At 43.8% G+C, this 26,590-nt stretch overlaps 1 protein-coding gene across 1 annotated transcript in view; it reads right to left on the bottom strand.

Moving 5' to 3' along the window:
- Nucleotides 1–513: 513 nt before the first annotated feature.
- The window catches only part of RPA1 (replication protein A1), a 46,645-nt gene continuing 20,568 nt past the window's right edge, over nucleotides 514–26,590 (bottom strand). The window contains 10 exon segments of the mRNA XM_073316125.1: nucleotides 514–1,604; nucleotides 1,994–2,080; nucleotides 4,146–4,253; nucleotides 8,757–8,933; nucleotides 10,259–10,391; nucleotides 20,797–20,945; nucleotides 23,167–23,306; nucleotides 24,393–24,585; nucleotides 24,734–24,802; nucleotides 26,055–26,157. Coding sequence (XP_073172226.1) covers nucleotides 1,494–1,604; nucleotides 1,994–2,080; nucleotides 4,146–4,253; nucleotides 8,757–8,933; nucleotides 10,259–10,391; nucleotides 20,797–20,945; nucleotides 23,167–23,306; nucleotides 24,393–24,585; nucleotides 24,734–24,802; nucleotides 26,055–26,157 — 1,270 coding nt within the window. The 3' untranslated portion in view covers nucleotides 514–1,493.

Below are 26,590 nucleotides of genomic sequence, written 5' to 3'. Positions count from 1 at the left end.
GCACCAATCAAGCACACAAGCTACAGTTCTATAACAAAACTCAGTTTTGCTACCACAAACTGACTGCAATACTGTCTGGATGTTTGGAGCTGTGCAGCAAATGCCAAGCTGTGAGCTGCAGCCAGGGAACACATAATTAATGTGATTAGGAGCACACACAGCTAGCATGCTCTGCTGACTGAAAAGCCCAGTAGCATAATTACTGTTTTCTGTACTAGCTCACTGTCTGTACAAATCTCAAAGCCTGGTTAGCTTTAGACTGCTGTGTAAACGTCAATAAAAATCCCAAAAGTGCCAGATCATCAGCATTTGCAGGCAGAGAAATGGTAAAAAAAATCATTGCATTTCCGTTGCTGCCAACATCAGGCAGAGAAATCTCCATTCCTCAGTCTAACCTTAGAGTCTGAAAAAAAGATAATGTCTCCCCCAAGTGAACACTTACTATGAAGCTAATTAATTGCTTTCCAGTAATGAGAAATCTTCAGTTCAAAGAAAGCAGATTCACAACACAGGAACAAAAAGCTTTGTTGTTTATTGTTATTGTTTATTGAAACACAGTTTTAACATGAAGTGGCCCCCATTTAAAAACTTCTTTCTGATTAACACTTTTACAAACAAAACCAAAGAAATTAAACACCAACAAAACAAATATGTATAAGGCAAGAAGTATGTGAAGTGAAAACTAAAGCAATGCTTTGTAGTTGCCTAGATTTCCCTGGGGGACAGAGAGTCAATGCTTATCAGCTTCTCCCAGAAGAGACCATTTTGATTAATATCAGACCCATCTGACTCAGTCTGATAAACCCTGAAGGAAGGATATTCTTCAGATATGAGAGATGTGTCTTTGATTAATAATTCTACCATATTGCCATTCCAAGCATTAACAACTGCCTGGCACCTGTGGAAAGAGAAAGCCTTTGAATTCTGCGGAAGGAGGACTGACTCGTGCTAATAGGCCCTTTCTTTCTCCTTAGTCCACATCAGAAAGCTGTATGACAGTCTCTCCCTCCCCCTCACCCCCTTCAGAAAAAGTCAAAAGTGTCAAGGGTGTCACCAGTCTCGTCTAGTAAAAAAAAAAAAAAGAAAAGAAAAAAATCTGTCTGTAATTTAGCTTTAAATCTCTGAAGAGAGCAAAGTTACTTTAACAAAGGCATACAAAATGTCTGAAGAATGAAATCTTAACACAGGTTGCAGGCCTGCCGGAGCAACTAGTATCAGTTTGTCTCGTGATTCCTCTTTAGCTCTGCCATAGTTTAATTGACCAAGATAGAGCACTCAGGAGGCCTTGGTTTATTATGGACTTTCTTTTAACTTACCACTGGGATATCTGCACACAGGATTCCATGAAATCACTTTCCCACTATAAAGGGCTACCATGCACTGTATAACTAATGCCAAATTGTCACATGGGGTGGGAAGAAATCAATTTAACTTCAGCTCTTTAGTTATTCTGTGTGGAAGTTCTAGTTTCAGCTCAATCAACACCATCCTTCTCAACCTAGCTGTACTGCGTTTTTTCTGATGTTCATGATCAACCTCTTGCTGTATTCTTTGTGGTTCACAGGCTTCACATCCAGTACTGTAGCCTTAATACGAGATTCATCCTTTGAAAGAGAAAAGTGGTATGTAAGAGGGAAAGCTGGGGCTCAGTGCTCCAGACACATGAGTTCTAATCTCCCTTTGCTCAAAGTAGCTTCATTACTCTTGGGTGTCAAGTTTACTCAGCAGTGTGAAGTTCTGGCTTCCAGAGCTAATAGTTCCAGTGAAAACAAAGTGAAAAGCTAGATTTTGCTGAGTAAGAAGAAAAGCAGTGTCACAAAATGATGCTAATTCTTCTCTCATTCCATGCAGTGAACAGTGGCCATCCTAACTAAAACCTCTGGAAGCTCTTTCCCCTCCCCCACTCCATAGCATAAGAGAAAGCAGGTTCCTGTCAATCTAGTCTAAATATAGCAGAGCTACATGTCCCCATCCACCTGGTGGGAGTACTCACATTGTAAGTCTCCAACTTGACTCTGATCCTGAACTCGTATGAGCTGAAGTTGGCATTTTGGAACACTTCCTCAAATGCCTGCTCATTCTGTGAGGAGTACAAAGACAGAGACGTGAGACGACGACAATCCAAGCATCCAGCTGCACCATAGAGTCTCAGAAAAGCTCAGCCATTGTAAAGTTTGAGGGAATTTGTTAAAATATAGATTAGCTGGGTCAATGGAAGTGTGTGGGCATAGTAAAATCTAGTTTGGAGGACTGTTCTTCCAACAAATTGTTTAGTTTCCACAGTTGTAGTTTAAATTAAATTTTAAAAAAGATGAAGTTTCCAGTCCATGCTGAAGACTCTCGATTGGCCATGTGAAACAACGCACAGTTGTGTTCAGTTTGCAGAGAACTAAACTGAGATCACCAACAGCTGTGAAGTCCCCCATGCTTCTGAACTGGGGTTAATTCTGAAGCTTAATTATAGTCACTGAAATGTCAAGATGGTTAGCCATTTTACTGCCAACAGTCTTATCAGACTTATTCAGCTTCTGTGCTTATCTAGTGAAGCTGCATGTGTATCCTGGCATCCTGACACATATTCATTGGAAAGGATACCACACAAGAAAAGGGGGGGGGTTGTGATTTTTTTCTTTTTGCTAGCCATACAATGACTGTCCAAGTTGCACGGAAAAGCACTCAAAAGTCAGGAAAAGTTAAGGTTACACATGCAATTGTACCATTTATCATGTGTCTATTATACCACCACAGACTGCTTACATGACCACATACCATTTCTCAAGTACAATACACTATTTTTTTTAATAAAGCTTTACATTTTAAAAACTGTACAGACATTCCACTAGATCTCACAGCCCCTGAGTGATACAGGCAAATAAATACTGCTTTAATGTCTCCATTATAGAGTTGGGAAAGTGACTTATCCAAAGTCAAGGAGCAGATAACTGTCAGACCCAGAAATTGAATCCAGATCTTTTGTTTGTTTATGTTTTTGTAATTGGGAAAGTATTTTCCCCAATTCTCCTCTGACTCAGAACTGGCTAAACCATTTTTGTTCAGAATCAGGCAGAGACTAATCATGTCTGAAAGATGAGAGAGTTTCATTAAGTTAGGGATGTAAAATGAAAATTTATACAAACATAACTATGGTCATGACCAGCATCACACCTCAGTGGCGGACAGCTTAGCCACTTGCTACTATCCTTTCAAAACAAAGTCAGATTAAGTTATATAGCTAGCTGACTGCTAAAAATGTCATCCTGTGCAACAGAGTTCCTCTAAGGCTTTAGGTCAGCAACATTTAATACATTTTAGTTTAATAAGCCAAGTATTTCTGAATGACCTGCTTCATGTCTGATATGAGCTTTGACACCAAAAGATCATTTTCAAGAGAAAAAGCTAGAAAAAGTTTTTTGGGTTTTTTTTGGGGCGGGGGTGGAGGGGGAGGGGTTTGGAGAGGGGAGGGAGATTGTGGTAGAGGAGAGGTATGCATACATAAAGAGAAGAAAAGACTGTCATTTTTATTAAAGCTTAAGTGGTTTATTATCAAACTATTCTAATCTGATGAGACAGATGTCTAAAACATCTCTGCACACACTATTTAAAAAGCCATAATTTTTGTAAGGCCACAAAACTGAATTCTACTAAGCAGCACCAGTAAAATTAGCCTCAGAATTGAGTTGATAGGAAATTACGCTAGTGTGAACAAGAAAGTTGGAAGCCATGGGTAAAATCAAATTCCTGCTAAATGTAGCAGGAATCTCTCAGATACTCCTTGTATACTCATTTCAATAAATAAAGTTCCAATTTTGCAATGAGAGCCACATGAGTGGAACCCTAGGCCCCTGCAAATCCCCGCTAAATTCAATGGTGGTGTGTGTGCATACAGGGGTCTGTCCATACAGAACTCACGGCAGGATCCAAATCTACACCCTTCAAGGGTCCTTTAGAGTTAGTGAATTGTCACAGAAGCCTAACTACAGGCTCAGAAAGGACAAGAGACCTGTTTGAGGGTAGCGCCACTATGCTACAGCTGCCACTGGCAGCTTCTAAAATCCCAAGTGACAAAACACATGGAAACAGAATCCTGTATACTCTCGACATTTACTTTATTGTTTTTTAAAAAAGGAACAAGCTAGTTGACTCACCTTTTCTTTCAGTTCTCCCAAGAAAGCAGCATTTTGCCCAAGAATGACCTCTGCTGACTCCTGAAAACAAGTCACCCACTGATTCTCCTGACAGTCTGCAATGTTCACCTAAAAAGAGTCCACAGCCATTTAATCCAATTGCCTCCCACTGAAGAAAACTAAAGAACAAAAGTTTTATTTTACAGCTGGGGAGCGCTTTAAACTTTAAATGTGACTGTTGCAGCCTCAAGCTCCCTGCCTTTTGTAACTATTTGAACTCACTGGTGGATAAAGTGCAACAAATCTTTTTCATGGCAGTACAGACTGTCTAGCAACATGCTTCAACCAGAGTCAAAAGGAGAGGCCAACAAGCTAATAATGTAAGCATATGGGGGAAATGGCCGCCTGCTGCCACCCCCCGAAGTGCGCGTGTAAGTGACGGCAGAACACAGGCCATCAGCCCCAGTGCAACACGGCAAGGAATGAAGGTAGCTGCAAGCAGCACTACACCTTTTTCTTCACGCCAGAGAACAGGAGCAGCAGCTGCACGCAGACTGACAGCCACACCGCACTCAGGCAGGAAGGGTTGCTGTGCAGAAGCCTGGTGTACAGATCACATTTGGAAACTGGGACTTGATGCACAGGCTATGACAAACTTCAAAGATTTTGTTTAAGTGTCAGATGCACAGTGCTTTCAACAGAACAGCAGAGGTCTTCACTAACTCAGATGCCAACACACACGTAGGAATGGACATGGGAGGAGCTTTATTTTAGCCTGCAATCTCTATCACCACAATCAGTTTAAGAAACCAATTTGTGTCCTAATTTAATCTTAACGTCTCCATCTCAAACCATATTGCATCCAGGTATTTCAGCAAAACAGCATGCAAAAAAAAAAAAATCACACTACCTTGAGACTCCCACAATACCAAGCAATAATGTGGTACAAGTTAAAGACCAAGCAAAATCCTCAAGTGAATTCTCTGTCTTCTGTGAAAAACAGGTTTCAGAGTGCTAGCCGTGTTAGTCTGTATCAGCAGAAAGAACAAGGAGTAACCCTAATCCTATGCTGCCAGATTGTGCCACACACTCTCAAAGAAACTGCGGAACCACTTGATCAACATCCTACACAGCAAACAGGGAAAGATTAAGAATGAGCTCTCAAAACTAGATACTCTCATAAAAAACCAACCTTCCATACAAACTTCCTTGTGGCTGGACTTTACAAAAACTAGACAAGCCATTTACAACACACATTTGTCTTTTCCTTTGTAGAAAAGCAACTAAACTACTAAATGCCACAAGGGGCCACAACAGTGGTTCCCTTAACCCACCCAACAATATTGTTAATCTATCCAGCTATACACTGAGCCCAGCAGAAGAATCTGTCCTATCTTGGGGCTTCTCCTTCTGCGCCTCCACCCCCACGAATATGATACAGTTCTGTGGTGACCTAGAATCCTACTTTCGACGTCTCCGACTCAAGGAATATTTCCAACACACTTCTGAACAGCATACTATCCCACAGAAACCTTCCTACCAACAATACAAAAAGAAGGATTCTGCGTGGACTCCTCCTGAAGGTCGAAACAACAGACTGGACTTCTACATAGAGTGCTTCTGCCAATGTACACGGGCTGAAATTGTGGAAATGCAGCATCACTTGCCCCATAACCTCAGCCATGCAGAACACAATGCCATCCACAGCCTCAGAAACAACTCTGACATCATAATAAAAAAGGGTGACAAAGGAGGTGCTGTCGTCATCATGACTAGGTCAGAATATGAACGAGAGGCTGCTAGGCAGCTCTCTAATACCACATTCTACAGGCCATTACCCTCTGATCCCACTGAGGGTTACCAAAAGAAACTACACCATCTGCTCAAGAAACTCCCTGAAAAAACACAAGAACAAATCAGCACAGACACACCCCTAGAATCCCGACCCGGGGTATTCTATCTGCTACCCAAGATCTATAAACCTGGAAATCCTGGACGCCCCATCATCTCAGACATTGGCACCCTGACAACAGGATTGTCTGGCTATGTAGACTCTCTCCTCAAGCCCTATGCTACCAGCACTCCTAGCTATCTTCGAGACACTACTGACTTCCTGAGGCAACTACAATCCATTGGTGATCTTCCAGAAACCACCATCCTAGCCACTATGGATGTAGAAGCCCTCCACACCAACATTCCACACAAAGATGGACTACAAGCCATCAGGAACAGTATCCCTGATAATGTCATGGCAAACCTGGTGGCTGAACTACTATTTCACATTTGGGGACAATGTATACCTTCAAATCAGCGGCACTGCTATGGGTACCCACATGGCCCCACAGTATGCCAACATTTTTATGGCTGACTTAGAACAATGCTTCCTCAGCTCTCGTCCCCTAACACCGCTACTCTACTTGCGCTACATTGATGACATCTTCATCATCTGGACCCATGGAAAAGAAGCCCTTGAGGAATTCCACCATGATTTCAACAATTTCCATCCCACCATCAACCTCAGCCTGGACCAGTCCAAACAAGAGATTCATTTCCTGGACACTACAGTGCTAATAAGCGATGGTCACATAAACACCACCCTACGCCGGAAACCTACTGACCACTATACTTACCTACATGCCTCCAGCTTTCATCCAGACCACACCACACAATCCATTGTCTACAGCCAAGCTCTACGATACAACCGCATTTGCTCCAACCCCTCAGACAGAGACAAACACCTACAAGATCTCTATCAAGCATTCTTACAACTACAATACCCGCTTGCTGAAGTGAAGAAACAGACTGATAGAGCCAGAAGAGTATCCAGAAGTCACCTACTACAGGACAGACCCAACAAAAAAAGTAACAGAACGCCACTAGCTGTCACTTTCAGCCCCCAACTAAAACCTCTCCAGCTCATCATCAAGGATCTACAACCTATCCTGAAGGACGATCCCTCACTTTTCCAGATCTTGGGAGACAGGCCAGTCCTCGCTTACAGACAGCCCCCCAAACCTGAGGCAAATACTCACCAGCAACCACATACCACACAACAAAACACTAACCCAGGAATCTATCCTTGCAACAAAGCCCGTTGCCAACTCTGTCCACGTATCTATTCAAGGGACACCATCATAGGACCTAATTACATCAGCTACTCTATCAGAGGCTCATTCACCTGCACATCTACCAATGTGATATATGCCATCATGTGCCAGCAATGCCCCTCTGCCATGTACACTGGCCAAACCGGACAATCTCAACACAAAAGAATAAATGGACACAAATCAGACGTCAAGAATTATAACATTCAAAAACCAGTCGGAGAACACTTCAACCTCCCTGGACACTCAATTACAGATCTAAAAGTCGCAGTTATTCAACAAAAAAAACTTCAAAAAATAGACTCCAATGAGAAACAGTAGAACTGGAATTAATCTGCGAACTGGACACCATTAAATTAGGCTTGAATAAAGACTGGGAGAGGATGAGTCATTACACTAACTAAAAAATATTTCTCCATGCTAATTTCCCCCCCTCCTGTTACTCACACCTTCTTGTCAACTGTTTGAAATGGGCCATCCTGATTATCACTACAAAAGGTTTTTTTTGCTTTTTTCCTGCTGATAATAGTTCACCTTAATCGATTGGTCTCGTTAAGAGTTGGTATGGCAACCCCCATTTTTTCATGTTGTGTGTGTGTGTGTGTGTGTCTTCCTATTGTATTTTCCACTGCATGCATCTGATGAAGTGGACTTTCGCCCATGAAAGCTTATGCTCAAATAAATTTGTTAGTCTCTAAGGTGCCACAAGTACTCCTTGTTCTTTCTGTGAAAAACAGGAGATTCAAGTGGTGTGAAATTCATAAGTACACCTCCCACATCCCCCCACACTCCACAGCAGAAATACTAATTCATAGGGTAGTTTGTACATTTTTAGATTTTCTAATAAGAGGAGTATTTCTGTTTAGAAGTACTGTTTCATTTAGTCTTTGTGTTATCCAAAGTGAAATTGCAGCAATAGATCCACTCCCAAGCAGACCCCCCAGCACAGCAATTCTAAAGGTAGGCACAACCCACTATTTTTCAAGCATTTTATAAACGTAAAGGCTAAAAAGAATCTCAATGTGAGTGGTGCAAGCAGGTGTCACAATAACAATTCTCAGGCACACTATCCTGAAGCGGGTTCCATTAATGCATGAGAGGCAGAACATTGCCTACAAAAGAATGAACTAAATATAGGTATCAGCTGTGAAAGTGCTATTACTACTCTTCAGAAATGCCATTTTACATTAGTTTATCTTCATCACTGAAGGGATGTGGGCCATCTAAGTTTTGCACTGCATGCCATGTTTGCAAACCAGAATCAACTGGGTTAGCCTGAAACTTTTTGGAATAAAGAAAAGCTTTTAATTGAAGCAGAAGGAAACAAACTGCTAATCAGATCAATGAAACACTCCTTACCTGCTTGGTTAAAGCACACAAGCTGCTTAATGCTCATTTATCCACAGGATCCATACACGTTGGACCACTCTACTCTGCTGCCCCATTCTCTCAGACAAAGCATATAATTATGTTTATACTAGGCATGTGGTCAACGAGCAACACTATTTCACCTAATCCTTTTACTTACCGAGAGTATCATGCGATACTTGAAGTTGGGGAACTCACGATCGCATTTCTCACAGCGATACAGTCCATTTTGTTGGTCTATCACTTTTTTATTGCAGTCCTGAGAGGGACATGCCTGGTACATGCAATTCTCTTTGCGCAGGAATACCACTGTGCCCACGCAGCTAAAATAATCTGCCTGAGAGAATGAGAGAGCAACATTACCCACAAAACACTGGGATTTTTTTCTGAATCTGAGTTCTAAATGAATTGGAAAACATGAAAGGCCATAGCTGGATTTTTATGACTAACAGACCTCAAATTTGTGGGTCATTGGGACTTGCAACTCAAATCTGCTGCTGCCACTGCTCTTGGATTCCATTAAGTTAAATGAAGTCCCTAAATCTTCATTGAACCATGTTCACAATCCCTACTTTATTAGAATGAGCACATTTGCTTTCCCATTGTCTCTAGTCAAGACTGGAGATTCATGTTCTGTTGTTCATTCACAACAACAAAATTTCATACTTTCCCCATTCTTCTTCAGAGAGTAAAATTAAAAAGGCAGAGGATCTATATACAATAGAGTGTGCTGCAAACTAACATTCAGTAAAACCACAGCCTGCAGAACAAAAGAACACAGGAACTGCCATGCCAATAGTTCATCAAGTCCAGTCTGTCTGACAGTGGCCAGCACCAGATGCTTCAGAGGAAGACAAACTCCATAATGGACAATTATGGAATAACCTGCCTATATGAAAAGTCTCTTCCTACCCTTTAGATGCTGGTAGGTTTATACCGTGAAGCTTTAGCATTGAAATTTCAAAAACAAAAGGTAGTGTGATCTCATGAACAGAGCACTGAACTGGGACTCAGACGTGGGTTCTAACCCCAAAAAGAACTAGATAAATTCATGGAGGATAGGTCCATCAATGGTAATTAGCCAGGATGGGCAGGGATGGTGTCCCTAGCCCCTGTTGCCAGAAGGTGGTAATGGGCAACAGGGGATGGATCACTTGTTGATTACCTGTTCTGTTCATTCCCTCTGGGGCACCTGGCATTGGCCACTGTAAGAAGACAGGATACTGGGCTAGATAAGACTATTGGTCTGACCCAGTATGGCGTTATGATGTTCTTATGTAACTCTTCCACTTACCTGCTGTGTGACCTTGGGGAAGTCACTTCACCTCTCTATACCTGTTTCTCCTCCCACAATTAGTCTTGTCTATTAAGATTGAAAGCTTATTTGGTCATAGTGTGTCTTTTTTTTTTTTTTTTTAAAAACAGGGCCCAGAACTCTGTTGGGGATTCTAGCTATTATAATATGAAAAATAAATAAAGTGATGCCATGAACTTCAGGATCTGATTAACCTCTGTTCAAACTCAGTAAGATCAAAAGTTCTAACAGTCTCCAAAGGTAACAGTCTCCCTCAAGAACTGGTAACTTCAAACACCACACCTGAGTAAAACCTAACTTATTTTCTATGCAGCATACATAGTTTGCATTTAATAGCCCTATTTTACCTTATCTCCTTGTCCCAAATTTTCAGATTTAGCTTCATGCAAAGTTTTCCAGTTGGTATTTCCCCCAGTTGTTGGTCCACCTCTCAGATCAGAGATTGAGGTACATTCCAAAAGCTGCCCTTCAGAGTCAAACCTGAAAGCACAGAGATTCTTCCAGTTTTGGAATGCAAACCAGCCAGACTTATCCAAAATCTTATATTTAGTTTTACATACTTAATGCAAGAGGGAGTTTATCAGCGACCTGCACAGGAAACAATTACTGTACCATGTGCATATTACACAAATAGCATTTCAGGATAAATTAATCCGGTTTTAATTAGCATAGTATTTTATAATCTCAAAAGTGGACAAATTCTGCTTTACATGTCCATAGCTTTGATGCCAGCTAGTGGCCAAACCAGGAATTGCATGCATTTTAGAAGCAGCCAGATATTTGCATAATTAGAATTAAATTACATGCTGCCATTATCTTTCCTGCAGCTTTGAGAGAAAAGCAAATAGTGTTTAATAGATCATATTTCTTTAGTTAAAATAAGCAAATATGTCTGTCAGTGAAACTGGTGCTACAAGCCCTGCTCAGGTGATGTTGTGATTTCAACTTAGTGGCAAATTTATTTCAGCAGAAAGCTCATTTCAGTTGTGTCAAACCTCCCAGAGACCACTGTCCACAAAAGCATAGCCTCTTGCATCAATACAGCCATGACCATTAATTGAATTACAGCACATCTGATTTGGCTAGCAGAAGCTCTCTCAAAAACCCACTAGTTATATATCCATCACAAAGAAATAACAGAAGTCCACAGGAGCAGTAATGACCATTATAGGTAAGACTGCATAAGCTTTTGATTCTAATCCCATTTTCAGCCACTCACTTTGAAGCAGAAGTTTCTAATATTCAGTCTTTGCACAAAGGGGATTTTCTTCTGGAAATTTTGGGTAATAACAGTTCAACTATTTTTGAGAAGAATGGAACACCACTTAACTATTGTAATAAATTCTTGCAACATTCTTCTGCACAGCTCTAAAGCCCAAATGGTTAGGGAGTGGAAGTTGAAACCTGGCACAAAGACAGACCTCACGGAGAAGTGCTTTTGAGGGTTCTGATAAAAACTGGTTTGGATTTGCCAAGTTATAACCTGCTGGAAAAAAACAGTTACCTACCTTTTGTAACTATTTTTCTTCGAGAGGTGTTGCTCATGTCCATTCCATTCTAGGTGTGTGTGCACACACCCACGTGTTCGGTTGGAGAAGATTTTTGGCTTAGCGGTATCTGTAGAGTCGGCAGTGGCGCTCCCTTCGGTGCTATGCTCACACACTGGTATATCACGCGTCACCAACCCTATGCCCTCTTGGTTCCTTCTTGCAGGCAACTCCAACAGAGGGGCAGGAGCGTGGGTAATGGAATGGACATGAGCAACATCTCGAAGAACAACAGTTGCAAAAGGTAGGTAACCGTTTTTTTCTTTTTTGAGTGCTTGCTCATGTTCTTTCCGTTCTAGGTGACTCACATGCAGTGCCAGTGGAGGTGGGCTCGGCGTTCACAGTTTTGCAGCTAGCAGCACTGTCCTGCCGAAGCCAGCATCGTCCCAGGGACATAAACTTGTGGACAGACAACCAGGTAGCAGCTCTACAGATCTCTTGGATCGGCACCTGAGCCAAGAAGGCCACTGACGATGCTTGCGCTGTAGTCAAGTGCGCTTTGACTATCGCCAGCGGAGGCACACTCGCATGCTCATAGCTATATCAGATGCACGCTGTGATCCAGGACGAAATCCTCTGAGCAGACACTGGGTGACCTTTCATCCTGTCTGCCACAGCAATGAACAGTTGCGTTGATTTACGGAAAGGCTGTGTCCTGCTGATATAGAAGGCCAGCACCCGCCAGATCTCCAGGCCTGTAACCTGCGCTCCTCTTTGGAATTATGGGGCTTCGAAAAGAAGACCAGTTAGAAAATGTCCTGGCTGGTATGAAACTGGAAGACTACCTTGGGCAAGAACACCGGGTGCAGCTGCAACTGAACCTCATCCTTGTAGAACCCCATATAGGGTTGTTCTGACGCAAGTGCCCTGAGCTCACACATTCTGTGAGCGGACGTAATAGCCATCAGGAACTCCTTCTTCCAGGAGAGAAGGAGAAGAGAGCAGGAAGCCAGAGATTCAAATAGAGGGCCCATGAGCCTCGACAACATGAGATTCAAATCCCAGAGAAAAAACAACTAGGAGTCCTTGTGGTACCTTAGAGGCTAACAAATTTATTTGGGCATAAGCTTTCGTGGGCTAGAACCCACTTCATCAGATGCGTGGAGTGGAAAATACATTAGCAGGTATAAACCTTCACCAAGGGAAGGTCATGCCTGACTAATCTAATCGCCTTCTATGATGAGATTACTGGTTCTGTGGATGAAGGGAAAGCAGTGGATGTATTGTTTCTTGACTTTAGCAAAGCTTTTGACACGGTCTCCCACAGTATTCTTGTCAGCAAGTTAAGGAAGTATGGGCTGGATGAATGCACTATAAGGTGGGTAGAAAGCTGGCTAGATTGTCGGGCTCAACGGGTAGTGATCAATGGCTCCATGTCTAGTTGGCAGCCGGTATCAAGTGGAGTGCCCCAAGGGTCGGTCCTGGGGCCGGTTTTGTTCAATATCTTCATAAATGATCTGGAGGATGGTGTGGATTGCACTCTCAGCAAATTTGCGGATGATACTAAACTGGGAGGAGTGGTAGATACACTGGGAGGAGGGGAGGGATAGGATACAGAAGGACCTAGACAAACTGGAGGATTGGGCCAAAAGAAATCTGATAAGGTTCAATAAGGATAAGTGCAGGGTCCTGCACTTAGGACGGAAGAACCCAATGCACAGCTACAGACTAGGGACCGAATGGCTAGGCAGCAGTTCTGCGGAAAAGGACCTAGGGGTGACAGTGGACGAGAAGCTGGATATGAGTCAACAGTGTGCCCTTGTTGCCAAGAAGGCCAATGGCATTTTGGGATGTATAAGTAGGGGCATAGCGAGCAGATCGAGGGACGTGATCGTTCCCCTCTATTCGACATTGGTGAGGCCTCATCTGGAGTACTGCGTCCAGTTTTGGGCCCCACACTACAAGAAGGATGTGGATAAATTGGAGAGAGTCCAGCGAAGGGCAACAAAAATGATTAGGGTCTGGAACACATGACTTATGAGGAGAGGCTGAGGGAGCTGGGATTGTTTAGCCTGCAGAAGAGAAGAATGAGGGGGGATTTGATAGCTGCTTTCAACTACCTGAAAGGGCGTTCCAAAGAGGATGGCTCTAGACTGTTCTCAATGGTAGCAGATGACAGAACGAGGAGTAATGGTCTCAAGTTGCAGTGGGGGAGGTTTAGATTGGATATTAGGAAAAACTTTTTCACTAAGAGGGTGGTGAAACACTGGAATGCGTTACCTAGGGAATGGTAGAATCTCCTTCCTTAGAGGTTTTTAAGGTCAGGCTTGACAAAGCCCTGGCTGGGATAATTTAACTGGGAATTGGTCCTGCTTCGAGCAGGGGGTTGGACTAGATGACCTTCTGGGGTCCCTTCCAACCCTGATATTCTATGATTCTATGAAATACACAGCACATGAAAAGATGGGAGTTGCCTTACCAAATGAGAGGTCAGTCTAACGAGACAATTCAATTAACAGTAGGACACACCAAGGGAGGAAAAATCACTTTTGTAGTGGTAATGAGAGTGGCCCATTTCAGAGAGTTGACAAGAAGGTGTGAGTAACAGTAGGGGGAACTTAGTATAGGGGAAAATTAGGTTTTGTAATGACCCAACCACTCCCAGTCTTTATTCAGGCCTAATTTGATGGTGTACAGTTTGCAAATTACGTTGGAGTCTGTTTTTGAAGTTTTTTTTGTTGAAGAATTGCCTCTTTTAGGTCTGTTATTGCGTGACCAGGGAGAACGAAGTGTTCTCCTACTGGTTTTTGAATGTTATGAATTCCTGATGTCAGATTTGTCTCCATTTATTCTTTTGTGTAGAGACTGTCTGGTTTGGCCAATGTACATGGTAGAGGGGCATTGCTGGCACATGATGGCATATAAGGGACCAGATCCCGGATGTGTGGATAAAGACTCTCCAGACCTTCCAGGAGTTAGGCCGTCATGCCGTGAGCGAAGATCAACCTGCCTTGGAACGGAGGATGAAAAGCCGAAATAGCAGCCAGGTGGACCCTGACAACAGGACAAGCCTTAGAGCTTGAGGTGTGGGAGATAGTCCAGGATCACCTGCAGGGAGGCCTGCTGGGCTCAGACATGCCGATCTGAGGCCCAGCATGTAAACCTTTCCCACTTTGCCCGATAGGTCACACTGGTGGAGGGCTTTCTGCTACCCAGCAAGACCTCTTGCACTCGGGTCAAGCATTCCCGCTCATCCACATATAACCATGCAGCAGCCATGTTGTCAAGCGCAGCACCTCCAGGTTCGTGTGCAGGAGACTGCTGTGATTCTGAGACAGCAGGTCCGGACAGAGAGGGAGTCGCAGCAGCTCGGCTACCGAAAGGTCTAGCAGCATGCTGCACCAGTACTGGTGAGGCCACTCGGGGGCTATCAGGATAACCCTCGCCCTGTCCCACTTGATTCTCAGAAGGACTCTGGATCAATGGCACTGGCAGGAAGGCATACATCAGGGCCCCTGACCACAGAATTAGGAAAGCATCTGACAGCAAACCCCTGTCCATCCCCTGGAGCAAACAGAACATGTGGCATTTCCTGTTCCGGTGGGACGCAAACAAATCCACCTGGCAAGACGAGAGGTCCTGCTGAGGAGATCCGCTAGCATATTTTTGGTGCCGGGCAGGTGTATGGCTACCAGATGAGTGGCATGCTGCACACAGACGTGCCAAAGGTTGAGAGCTTCTTGACAGAGGGCTGATGACCTGGCTCTGCCCTATCTGTTGATGTAATACATCGCAGCAGTATTGTCCATCAGGACCTTCACCACTTTGCCCCTCAGGTGGGGCAAAGTGGCCTGGCAGGCCAGGGGAACCACTCTGAGCTCCCTGACATTGATGTAAAGGGCCAGATCATCCCGCAACCATCCGCCCTGGGTGCTCAGCTCACCCAGCTGGGCTCCCCAGCCCAGGTTGGAAGTATCAGAGACCAGGGTCAGCGCGGGGAGGGGTCACAAAGGGGACAACCTGCAACACTGTCCCGGCATCCAACCACCAGGTCAAGATCATGTCTTTTGTGGATGTAGACCAATGCCAGTCATGCTTGCAGAGGCCGGAGGTAGAGCTGGACACGACTGACCACATAGGCACAGGCACCTATGTGGCCCAACAACAGCAGGCAAGTGTGAGCCATGGTGAGCGGGCAGCTCCTCACATGGGAAATCAGGTCCGACGGTCTGAAAACGCTCCTCCGGAAGGAAGGCGCTGGCTTGCGTGGAGTTGAGAACCGCTCATATGAACTTTGTGTTGGACTGGCCTTAAGGTGGAAGGTAGATTTTCTCTCATTTATCATCAACAGGCCCAGGTCATGGCAGGTGGCATGCAAGGCTTCTCTATACTTGGTTCCGGGACCTGCCCTTGATGAGCCAGGGACGGCTAGAACTGCTTCCTCGCAGGCTGCAGCGTATGTATTCCCAGCGAGCAAAGGGTGGTCCTGGTGTCCTTCAGCCCACGTAACTTCGCATCAGTCTGGTCTGAAAAGAGACTGTTCCCATCAAATGGGAGGTCTTGGATGGAGGTCTGCATTTCCTGGGATAGACCTACAGTCTGAAGCCAGGAGCTACGCGACCACCTTGGCTGACGAGTCTGCCACATCCCACAGCCTCTGGAGGGAGCACCTGGTGGCCGCAGTGTCCTCCTCCACCAGAGTGCCAAATTCTTGAGTCAAACCTTGTGGAAAGGACTCGAACTTACGGAGGGAGTCCCATAACTTAAAGTTGTAACAGCCCAAGGGGGCCTGATGGTTTGCCATCCGGAACTGCAAACTGTCCGTCAAATAAATTTTCTCCTAAACCGTTTAGCCTCTTTATTGTTGAGGGTCGAACTGGTATGCCCCTCCTTGTCTCTTTTGTTGGCCACAGAGACCACCAGCGAGCCGGGGAGGTACTCAACCCCCTTGGCCAGGACAAAGTACTACTTTTTGGCCCTCTTTGAGGTAGGAGGAATGAGTGTGCCAGAGACCACTGGCACTCTTAAGGACACCATCGTGCACCAGTAGCGCGACATGGGTTGGGGTGGAGCTGACAGAACGCCAAACAAGGTGTCCATCTGCTCAGCTATTTCCTCCACCTCCAGGCCCAAGTTCTTGGCCACCCAACGCAGCAGAGCCTGATTTCCCTTGAAATTGTCCAGCAGCCTTGCCCTTGAGGGACCCGCAACCGCCTCATCTGGGGACCAGGATGATGATTGCACCCCCAGGGGAGGTTCCGGAGCATCTTCCCCCACAGGGGAGGGAGGCTTGGGGTGGGCGCCGTTTCCTCTGTTTTGACCACTGGGAGTGCCCTGTGCACCAAGCCCGGTGCCACTAGCTGCTGCTCTGAGGCAGCGGCCGATCAGTGGTGAGAAGGGGGCATCGCCACAACCAGCATTACCCATGAGCCCCAATAGGGCCACTGCACCAGCCACTGGCCACGCTGCTAAGTTAGAAATGTCGACGTAGCCTCGGGTGCCCGTTTGCCCTAGTGCAGACTAAGCAAGGGGCTGAACTGGGCTTCCATGCAAGAGAATCCCTTTCCAGTGACCACGGTGGAGCTGTTAACACAGGGTCTGCTTGCTGGCCGTTGCCGTCGGGGACTGATGCCCAAGGCGAGGTGATCAGCGCTGGAGGGCCTGGAGATGTGATGGGGAGCGTTCCCACTATGCAGGCGACTGGAACCTGTGCCTAGAGGATGATCTGTGGGGGAGGGAGCAGCGTCGGTAGTACAGAGACTGGCGTCTTGCTCTAGGCGATCCGCATTGACACAGTGGCGACCATGAACGTGGTGCCAGTGACCGAGGATGAGCCCCAGAGCATCCGGGCTGCGACTCCGGCGACCTGCAGTGCAGAGGTAGAGAGCACTGCTTCGTCTCAGGGGATTGGCGGCGCTCCACTGCCCCAAGGGGTCTTAGCGGCTGGCTTGCCCTTGTGGGGAGCCTTTGCCAGTTTGTGGGGCACATGCTGCAGTGGCGGCATGGGCAGAGGCCTGTGTGCTCTCGGCACAAGGGGTGCCTGTGAAGGAGTCAGTGCTGCCAGGGTTTTTGGTCCCATGCTGCTCCTGGGAGTCGGTGGTGGACCTTTCACGGGACTAAGAGCCCCAGCTGGGGGGGCAGTGCAAGTACACAGCTCTGGAGTGGCCAGGTGGCCTGAAGCGGGTCCTTTGCCCAATGGCCCATGGCCCTTTTTGCTTGCTGCTGGGGAGCTATGCTCTTTAGTCTTCTTTTTGGGCACCAGTGACAGGGAACAGTGCCGTGGGAGCACTGCGCACCAAGGCAGAGATACTTGGCGAGTCTTGCTGGGGCTGCTCAGAGGCTGGAAGCAGGGCGGACTCCATGGGGAGAGCCCATAGCCAAATATCCTGCTCCTTTTGCGTGCACGCCTGGAAGTTCTTACAAATTTGGCACTTGTCTCTAACGTGTCATTCCCCATTGCACTTGAGGCAGGTACTATGGAGGTCACTTACAGGCATAGGCCTGTTGCAGACCAGGCAGGGCTCAAATCCGGGAGACTGGGGCATGTACCGCCTGGGGCAAAGTCCCTGCTGGGACCCTAACTGCTAACTATTAACTACACTTAACTACTTAACACTAAGTGCTATAAAAAAACCTGTTTACAAGGCCTTCAGGCTCGAAGACACTAGATGAAAACCGCTAGCACTTGCAATGCAAGGAAGGGTGCACCGACCAATCACCACAGGCAGTAAGGAGGAACTGAAAGGGGACAGGGTTGGTCGCACCTGATATGCTAGTGCATGAGCGCGGCACTCAAGGGGGTGCCGCTGGCGACCCTACAGATACCGCTAAGGCACAAATCTCCAACAACCACGCACATGGGCGCGCGCACACCTAGAAGGAATTGACATGAGCAAGCACTCGAATAACTGCACTTTGCATACAATTATCTTGCTGAGCTTATGAAGTATGCAGCTAAGGCGGCTGCAGTACCCAACATGTGCATGGCTAACTTAGTTGCACACTGAAAACTGAACTGAAATAATGAGGAAGCCTTGCCTCAACCTACGTACACTCTGAATGGGGTTGAGGGAGGCCTCAGAGAGGAACCGAGAAGTCTTGGGAAGAGGAGTCTAGAAAGCCTGGGAGTCACTGAAATGGAACCCAAGTGCATTGCATAAAAAAGCAAAAGCACTCTGTACATAGTTTTCTGAAGAAGTGAGCTGTAGCTCACGAAAGCTTATGCTCTAATAAATTGGTTAGTCTCTAAGGTGCCACAAGTCCTCCTTATAGTTTTCCAAAGTAACTGGTATCAATTTAAAAGGCTCCCAAGCCCTTACTCCAATTCCCTTCCAAAGGCACATCTTCTCCAAGCTTCCCTCAGATATTAAAGTAAGCCTAAAAGCAGACAGATGGTGCCAAGTGGGAGAATCAGAGGTTGAGTTATGACCCTATCTGTCCCTCCCCTCAAGGTCAGAAGAGGCTGAGAGCAGGCTGGTGAAAGCTCATCACTTCATGCTCCAGCAACCGCAGCTAGGTGACAAGTGGCACTGATAGACTAAACCCATTTTCTGATGGAGAGAAGGACATCATGATCTTGAACTAACAAAAATCTAGAACTCCCAAAAAAGAGAATGATACTATTTAGGATTCTGATATTCCAGAGCCAGGAAACTCAAAAGCTGAAGCACTTACTGGTGTTTCTTTCTCCCATCCCTGAGAAACTGCTGTGCATTGTTACTTTAATGCAGTGTTTGTTTAGCTTTTCTTAGGGAGGAAAGCGTTTCCAGTTCGTTTGGGAGGCCATGCACTCTTCTCTGCACTGTAAGGTCTTATGACTTTCAGTAGAGTACAACGCAGACATCACACTAAACCATCACAATACATGGCTATGTTAGTGTAAAAACTAATTTTGAGAGCTCTAATTTACTGTCCAGAGGCAACCACCAATGAAATATTAATGCTGGTGAAGCATGAGAAAGAACCCAACTATCAGGAAGATCTACTAGATCATGTCATGGGCTAACTTGCTCCAAGTTATTTTTAAGCAGCCTGAAGTACAGTGCCAAATACACTATTCCCCACCATGTTGCTCAACATTAGTTATGTTTATTTAAACGTAGCAATTCCATCATGTTACAGTTTGGAGTGTTTTCTTTGTAACTTGACTCCAAAAGGCAGGGGATTGGGGGGGGAAGGGGAATGTTAAGCTTCTCATCCTCACCTTTTAGACCGCACACCTCTGCTCTTCCCTGTATCTTTGATCTCATTTCTTACTTTTTATCCTCTCCTCTCATCTTCCGTCATATTCATTTTCACACTTTTTTTCCCATGGTGTGCCCTCCACCAGACTCCCACCCCTTTAAAATTCCTCCTCAAACCTCACTTATTGTACAGAGCCCACAAACATGAGCCTACACTTACATTAAAACAAACAAACATGTATCTTAAGATAGAGCCCTGTTCCACATTTCCCAATGTGTTTGATGCTCGCTGTCTACTACAGCATAACCTCCTTGAAGGAGGGGCTATTTCTGTATCTGGTACAGACTGAGCATGCTGACAGCACTTCGTAAAAAACAGCATTTAATGAAAACTGCAGCAGTATCTGAACCTCAGAACCATTAACGATTTTATTCTCAACAGTCCTGTGAGGTATGGAAGTACTATCCTCATTTTACAGGTGAGAAATGGAGGCACAGGGTAGATTAAGTGACTCGTGAAAGATCACACAGAGTGTCTAACTGAGCCAGGCATTGAATTCAGGATCTCAGTCCCTGTCCAGCGCCTTATTCACTAGATCATCCTTTCTACACTTGTAGTTTCCTCTTAGCAGGGCTTGTAATCTAGCAGCACTAGGGGAACCTCTGGAATTACATTACTTTGACGACAAAGATCTGATGTCATTTTGTTATTATACCATAAAAGGCATCTAATAAAGGAAAAGGAGGCTGCAATACAACAACAAAACCTTTCAAGAATCAAAACTATTCCTCCCACCCACACTAGCTGAACACACAAGATCCTGCAGAGTAGATAAAGCTTGTGGAAGAAAAACATTCTCTCAGGTAAAACCCATAGAAGCAGAGTTGTTAAAAGTCTGATTTCATGCTGTCTTCCAAGGATATGGGTCAACATGCACCACTTCCACTCTAATTGCTTCTTCTCCAATTTCTTCATAGTTTGCTATGGGAATACAGGTTTGTCAGTTTAAGAATTTTAAAACCAACCTTTCGAAGGCCATAATGCCTCCAAGAGAAATGGAAACTGTTCTATTTAGAACCCAAATCCAGTGTTTCCCTTAATGCTCTGTAGACTGCTCACGTGGATTACAGGGGTAACACAAGAACAGAATCCCCAACAAGTTAAAGTCAAGCAATAGGCAGTCCCCTCTATTCAACACAAGTACACAGTCATACCATCCTCGGAGCTTAAATGCTTCTGGACTATCTGGGTTCACCACGACTGTGCTGGAAGCCAGGACAGAGAGACTCCGGCCACCAAAATCAGAGACTCTGGCTCCTTTGATGGCTACCACAGGTTGTCTAGAACCATCAAATCTTTCAGCCTGTGAAAACACAGAAAACATTAATGGCCCAATGTGGCAGCTCACCTCGGTTCATAATTCATAGATCATGACTAAAAACAGGCCAAAACTGGACCAGATTGTCCAGCTGTACCTATGAGGTACAGTATCTAAGCTAGGTCATTAAGCCTTTGAAAACTGGCTATTAATCATTGTTTAAAGGATTTTTGTATCCCCAATGGCCAATCTCAGAGAATGCAGGAAGTCCCCAAACCCTAGTGTGTGCGCATTTAACTGGAGAAAAATGAAGTCAGCCTAATTTCAATAGCTAACATGGGTGTGTCAAGAACAAATCATGCCAAATCAACCTATTTATCTTCTTTGACAGGATTGCTGGCCTAGTGGATAGGAGGAAGTAGTAGGTGTGATCTTGATCTTAGTCAGGTTTTTGACCATCCTACATGACATTTTCATAAACAAACTAGGGAAATATAGTCTAGGGCTCCTCATTTGTTTTTACTGATACAGACTAACAGGGCTACCCCTCTGAAACCTGTCACCACTCAAAGAGTAGTTACCAATGGTTTGCTGTCAAACTGGGATGACGTATCTACTGAGGTCCCACAGAAATTTATCCTGAGTCTGGTACTATTGAATATTCTCCTTCATGACTTAGATGATGGAGTGGAGAGTATGTTTACAAAATTAAAATATGCTTATAAAAATTGAGGTCCCTTCCAGCTCTACATTTATATGTTTCTATAATTCTTCCTTTGTTTAATAAATAATTTTTAAAATAGAAAACATGTTTTGATAAGCTTTTTTCCTTATGTATCCAGCACATACAGTATTTTTATTTAACTAAAAAATTTAAATGATGCGAATTTTTAACTGAAATTGAATTTCCATCCAACACAGAGCTTTACACAAAGCACAAATAAAAAAAAAATTAATCTAGTAAAGAAATACATCGTTCACCAGCAATAAAAAATATAAAAATTAAGAATCTGAATAAATGTAATTTAAGCTATAGAATTGTGCATCAATAAAGTATATCTTCCTGGTTAGCAAAAAGCAGCACAAAATTTAGAGTAGAGGCTATATTTACTTACAAATCAACATGCTATAATTGTTACCAACTGATCAGACTCAACCCTTTTTTATGACAATAACTAAAAAGTATAAATGCAAAACACTACTAAGATTGATAATTTAAACCAAGATTTCCTGCTTGCTGATTTAAATCATGATTAAAATTGATGATTTTAAAAAATCAATCCACCCCACCAACCCCAATATTCGGCCGTGCAAACAAACTGCAGTGTAAGACCAGGATTAAAGACAATGAGTGCTTATATTCAAGAAATCCAGCCAGATCACACAGGTCACAGATCTCTCCCTGCAGCAGCAGACTGGCCATTCACGACCCACATTGTGCCCCTCTCCTCCCTCTCAGCTTTCTCACCCTCTCCAGTCTGTGGCAGAAAACAGTTTTAATTCATAATGTTTATAGCTCTGCACAATGGCTATTTGCATGGAGTTAACATTTAGCTCTTCTGTGACACCTTCCATCAGAGAGGCTGTGTGACTTATGAACATCTAGCCTCAAGGAATCCTTGTCAGGTGGATCAGAATCATACCCATTTTACAGACAGGAAACTGGGGCACAGATCAACAAGAGCCTACCACATCACTAGAAAACAACACAGTGACTTGTTCAAGGCCACAACAGACATTTATGGCAATGCTCAAAATTGAGCTCACGTCCCCCAAATCCCAATGGTTAAAAACTAAATACATTCATGAGCTCTTTATTCCTGCTAGCTTTTTGAGGTTGACTCCTCCTCACAACCCTTGACAAGCACTGGTTTTAGTCAGGGTTGCAAGGACCCTGCCCTACAAATAAAACTTAACCCTCCTGGACACCTTTGGTCATTGAGCTCTTCCTTGATCAAGCAGCAACTTCCCTGGAGCTAATGCTGAGATTGGCTTCCTGAATCAGAAGCCTGTTTATCTCCAGACTCTTGACAGCCATGACGCACAGTGTTGCTCAAACTACACCAGATCAGCCACAGCATAAAGTTATTTTGGAGAAAGGCTAACAATGTCAGATCAGAGTGAAGCCAAACTAAATCTTTCACCCTCAATACTGAGATGCATCCCCTCCCTTAGCCTAGTACTATTACCTGCCTCAGGTGACATACCATAGCCATTCTTCTTTTTAATATATCTGAAAGCTCAGAACAGGTAACAGGGCACTTACCTCATCTCCCCAAAGAGTAGCTGTCACCATCTTCCCCGATGTATCCATCAAATGCACATTCCTCTTGGACACCTCTCTATTGGTAGACTTCACTGTAATTTTAGTGCTGTCTTCATAGCTCTTACAGACTCCAATTATGTCTGAAAAGTAGGCATAATTCAGTTAGAATTACTTGAAAGGTCATGGCTGGAGCAGATGAGCAAAGACTGCATGGGAAGAACTCACACATAGGTAGCATCAGATTACATCTTGTGAGATTCTAAATCACTGTTAAAATTCTAAAAGGCTAAAACCTGAGAACCCTGTATATTAAAGTAGAAAGGCTGTTGGTGAAAGAAAAATCCATTACATCTTTGGAATACTATTTTGTTCATGAATTTAGCGTTCATGAAAGTAAGGGACTCACCGTACCAGGTAGATTAAGATTTTGTGCAATCTTCTCTCCTACCACTTTATAAAATGGACTTCATTCTCACCTTGCAGCACCACTTTCTATTCCTGTATGACAGGTTTCAGAGTAGAAGAGAGACTGGGAGTGGCAGGGTCATTACATATATTGAATCTATTTCCCCATGTTAAGTATCCTCACACCTTCTTGTCAACTGTCTAAATGGACCATCTTGATTATCGCTACAAAAGTTTTTTTTCCCCTGCTAATAGCTCATCTTAATTAATTAGCCTCTTACTCCACTTTTTCATGTTCTCTGTATGTATATCTATCTATCTCTTCTTACTATATGTTGCACTCTATGCAACCGATGAAGTGGGCTGTAGCCCACGAAAGCTTATGCTCTAATACATTTGTTAGTCTCTAAGGTGCCACAAGTACTCCTGTTCTTTATTCGAGTATGAGGCTCTCTTGAGCAAGGGATTATAAAGTGGATCTGCTAGGAACTATGATGAGGACACCGAAGTCATTTTCATTTGGCAACTCAAACATGTTTGGACACTTTAGAAGTGATAAACTCGTGCAACATGTCCTCTAATCTCTACACTGCTTTGAACTTGGACATCCATCTCTAAAGTTCCTAGCAGCGAAACAAGCAAAAGTAACTACCTCAGGCATTTCTAGGGGCATCCACCACTGCAGTAACTGAATGTCAATGTCTAAAAGAGAACATATCAATCACATAGCACTATAGGTTTCTTCATCTGCTCCTCAAGTATTTGGTACAAGACGACTAATTTTAAGCCTCATGGCTCCCCATCTTGCAATACAGACTCACCGATAATTGAGTCTTTGCATGTGTTCTCCAAGTCAGAGATGGGCACAAACTCGAACTGAACTGAAGGAAGGTGCTGAGCATCCTCACAGGGTACAACAGAAGTCTCATTATGGAATGTGATCTCATAGTCATTTTTCACAGCTGTGTACTGCTTGTTAGCAGTCTTCAGATGGCCTTTGGTGAAGTAATACACCTAGAGGAGAAGGAGAAGTGATGAAACATAGGATACACCCGCACTGAAAGGCTGCAGATGGCTTACGCTCACATTAAACAACCCTGTACACTCTATGAACACCTCTCTTTAGCTCATATCGGTTTATAAAATAATAATGATACTACACCTTGTTCAATTCAATGAGGGGAAAGAACTTGTCCACTTGATCATTGAAAGCAGTAGCTCTAATTTCACCCTGCAGGAAAATGCAAAAGCCAGTTAGAACTAAAATTCAGCACGCAAAATCTTTCCAATAAAAGTGGCACCATTTCTACAGATGTGTAATGCTCTGTAGGGGTAGCCTTCTTCCAGCCACGGAAGAAATAAATTTTCCATACATATTTTGCTATAACTAGGATGATAAATCCTTTGCTTGACCATCTGATTTCATCTCCATGTTTTAACAACCCCATATAAAAAAACTCCAGAAAGAATGAGATGTGGTGGTGCATACAGTATGCCATCACAGTGTAGTAAAGAAGTGTAGCTCTGAACAGATATGCCCGAACCTTGCATTAATTATGTCATTTTACAGATTAGGCAATACCTCATTTTAGATATAGCATTTAGCTTCACAAATTTAGGGGATGACATCTTATCTGATCAATACAGCAGTGTGTGTTGTGACAAGCTCTTCCCTGAATGACAATAAATGACAGAGCTAGAATTCCACTAGTTAAGATATTTATGCAATAGAAATATTAAAAATTAAAATAAAAACTGTCAGTCAAAATGCTGACAGCATACAGAAGTGAAATAAAAGGCTGATGAAGATGTGTCAAATTATGAACCACACATTTGGTACTAAAAATAATCTCATACAAACAAACAAGCTGCTGTGTAACAAAATAGTTTAATCAACATATTTGTGTAACAAGTCTCAAGAGCAGGCTTAGATTGACCACACTGATTCACTTATCAAAATAAACCAGAAATGGAATTTCCCTTTATTACTTTTTTATACATTCTGATTTCCCAATTAAAATGAGAGTTTCTATTTGGAGATGCTCATTTAAATTCCATGTCTTATTCCTTGTATTACGGATGTGAAGTCCTAGCAACAGCAATGGGATTCATCTGCCAGTCTAAAGGGGAGTGCCACAAACCAGAGACATTGTCCATCTGCATAGATACCAGATTCTGATGCTGCCACCATTTTTGGCCACTTACCACATGTTAGACTGAGTTAACAAAAAGAGGCAAATAACTGTATTTAGGGTCCCATTTTAGATAGCTGTAAAGACTCTGAGCGAATGAATGCAGGACTATCAAGTACATTAACACCTCAAAGAATGCCATTCTCTATAACAAATCTGCCAACTATTTCCTTTGTTCTTCCTTCTCTCATTTCTCTCAGAATGTTGTTTCTCAAAAACTCATCTGCTCCTATCTAGGTACTTCTATGGCTCCCATCACAGTAGTATCTTGGATCCCACCACAGTACTTACACTTTCATCAACCAGCTCCATAGAGAACAGCTTTCCTTCACCACGGGAGTTGCTCCATGTGCGAACCTGGCCTTTCTGAGTAACACGAGCACAGATGGTCCATCTGGAAACAAGACAGTAAGAATTAGTACTCCAATGTCCTTTTTTAGACTGGAGTGGAGTCTTACAAATTTCACAGACTTTCAGTTCTTGAGATGTTAATTTAGAACCTAGTATTCTCCACTGTATCTCAGTGATTCTACTTGTCTGTGTAAATAGTATACTGTCTATACCATTAAAACAGAAATTAGAGAGAAGCAACAACATTTAAGAAAACAGTCACTTTTAAGGCATATAGCGTGATAAAGCACAATTCTCTTGGAAGCACTTCCTAGACACTACAGTGCTAATAGAATCATAGAATATCAGGGTTGGAAGGGACCTCAGGAGGTCATCTAGTCCAACCCCCTGCTCAAAAGCAGGACCCATCCCCAATTAAATCATCCCAGCCAAGGCTTTGTCAAGCCTGACCTTAAAAACTTCTAAGGAAGGAGATT

Source organism: Lepidochelys kempii, chromosome 17 (assembly GCF_965140265.1).
Source record: "Lepidochelys kempii isolate rLepKem1 chromosome 17, rLepKem1.hap2, whole genome shotgun sequence".
Classification (NCBI taxonomy): Eukaryota; Metazoa; Chordata; order Testudines; family Cheloniidae; genus Lepidochelys; species Lepidochelys kempii.
Note: the sequence above shows the minus strand (reverse complement) of the source record. Positions and strands in the feature narration are given on the sequence as shown.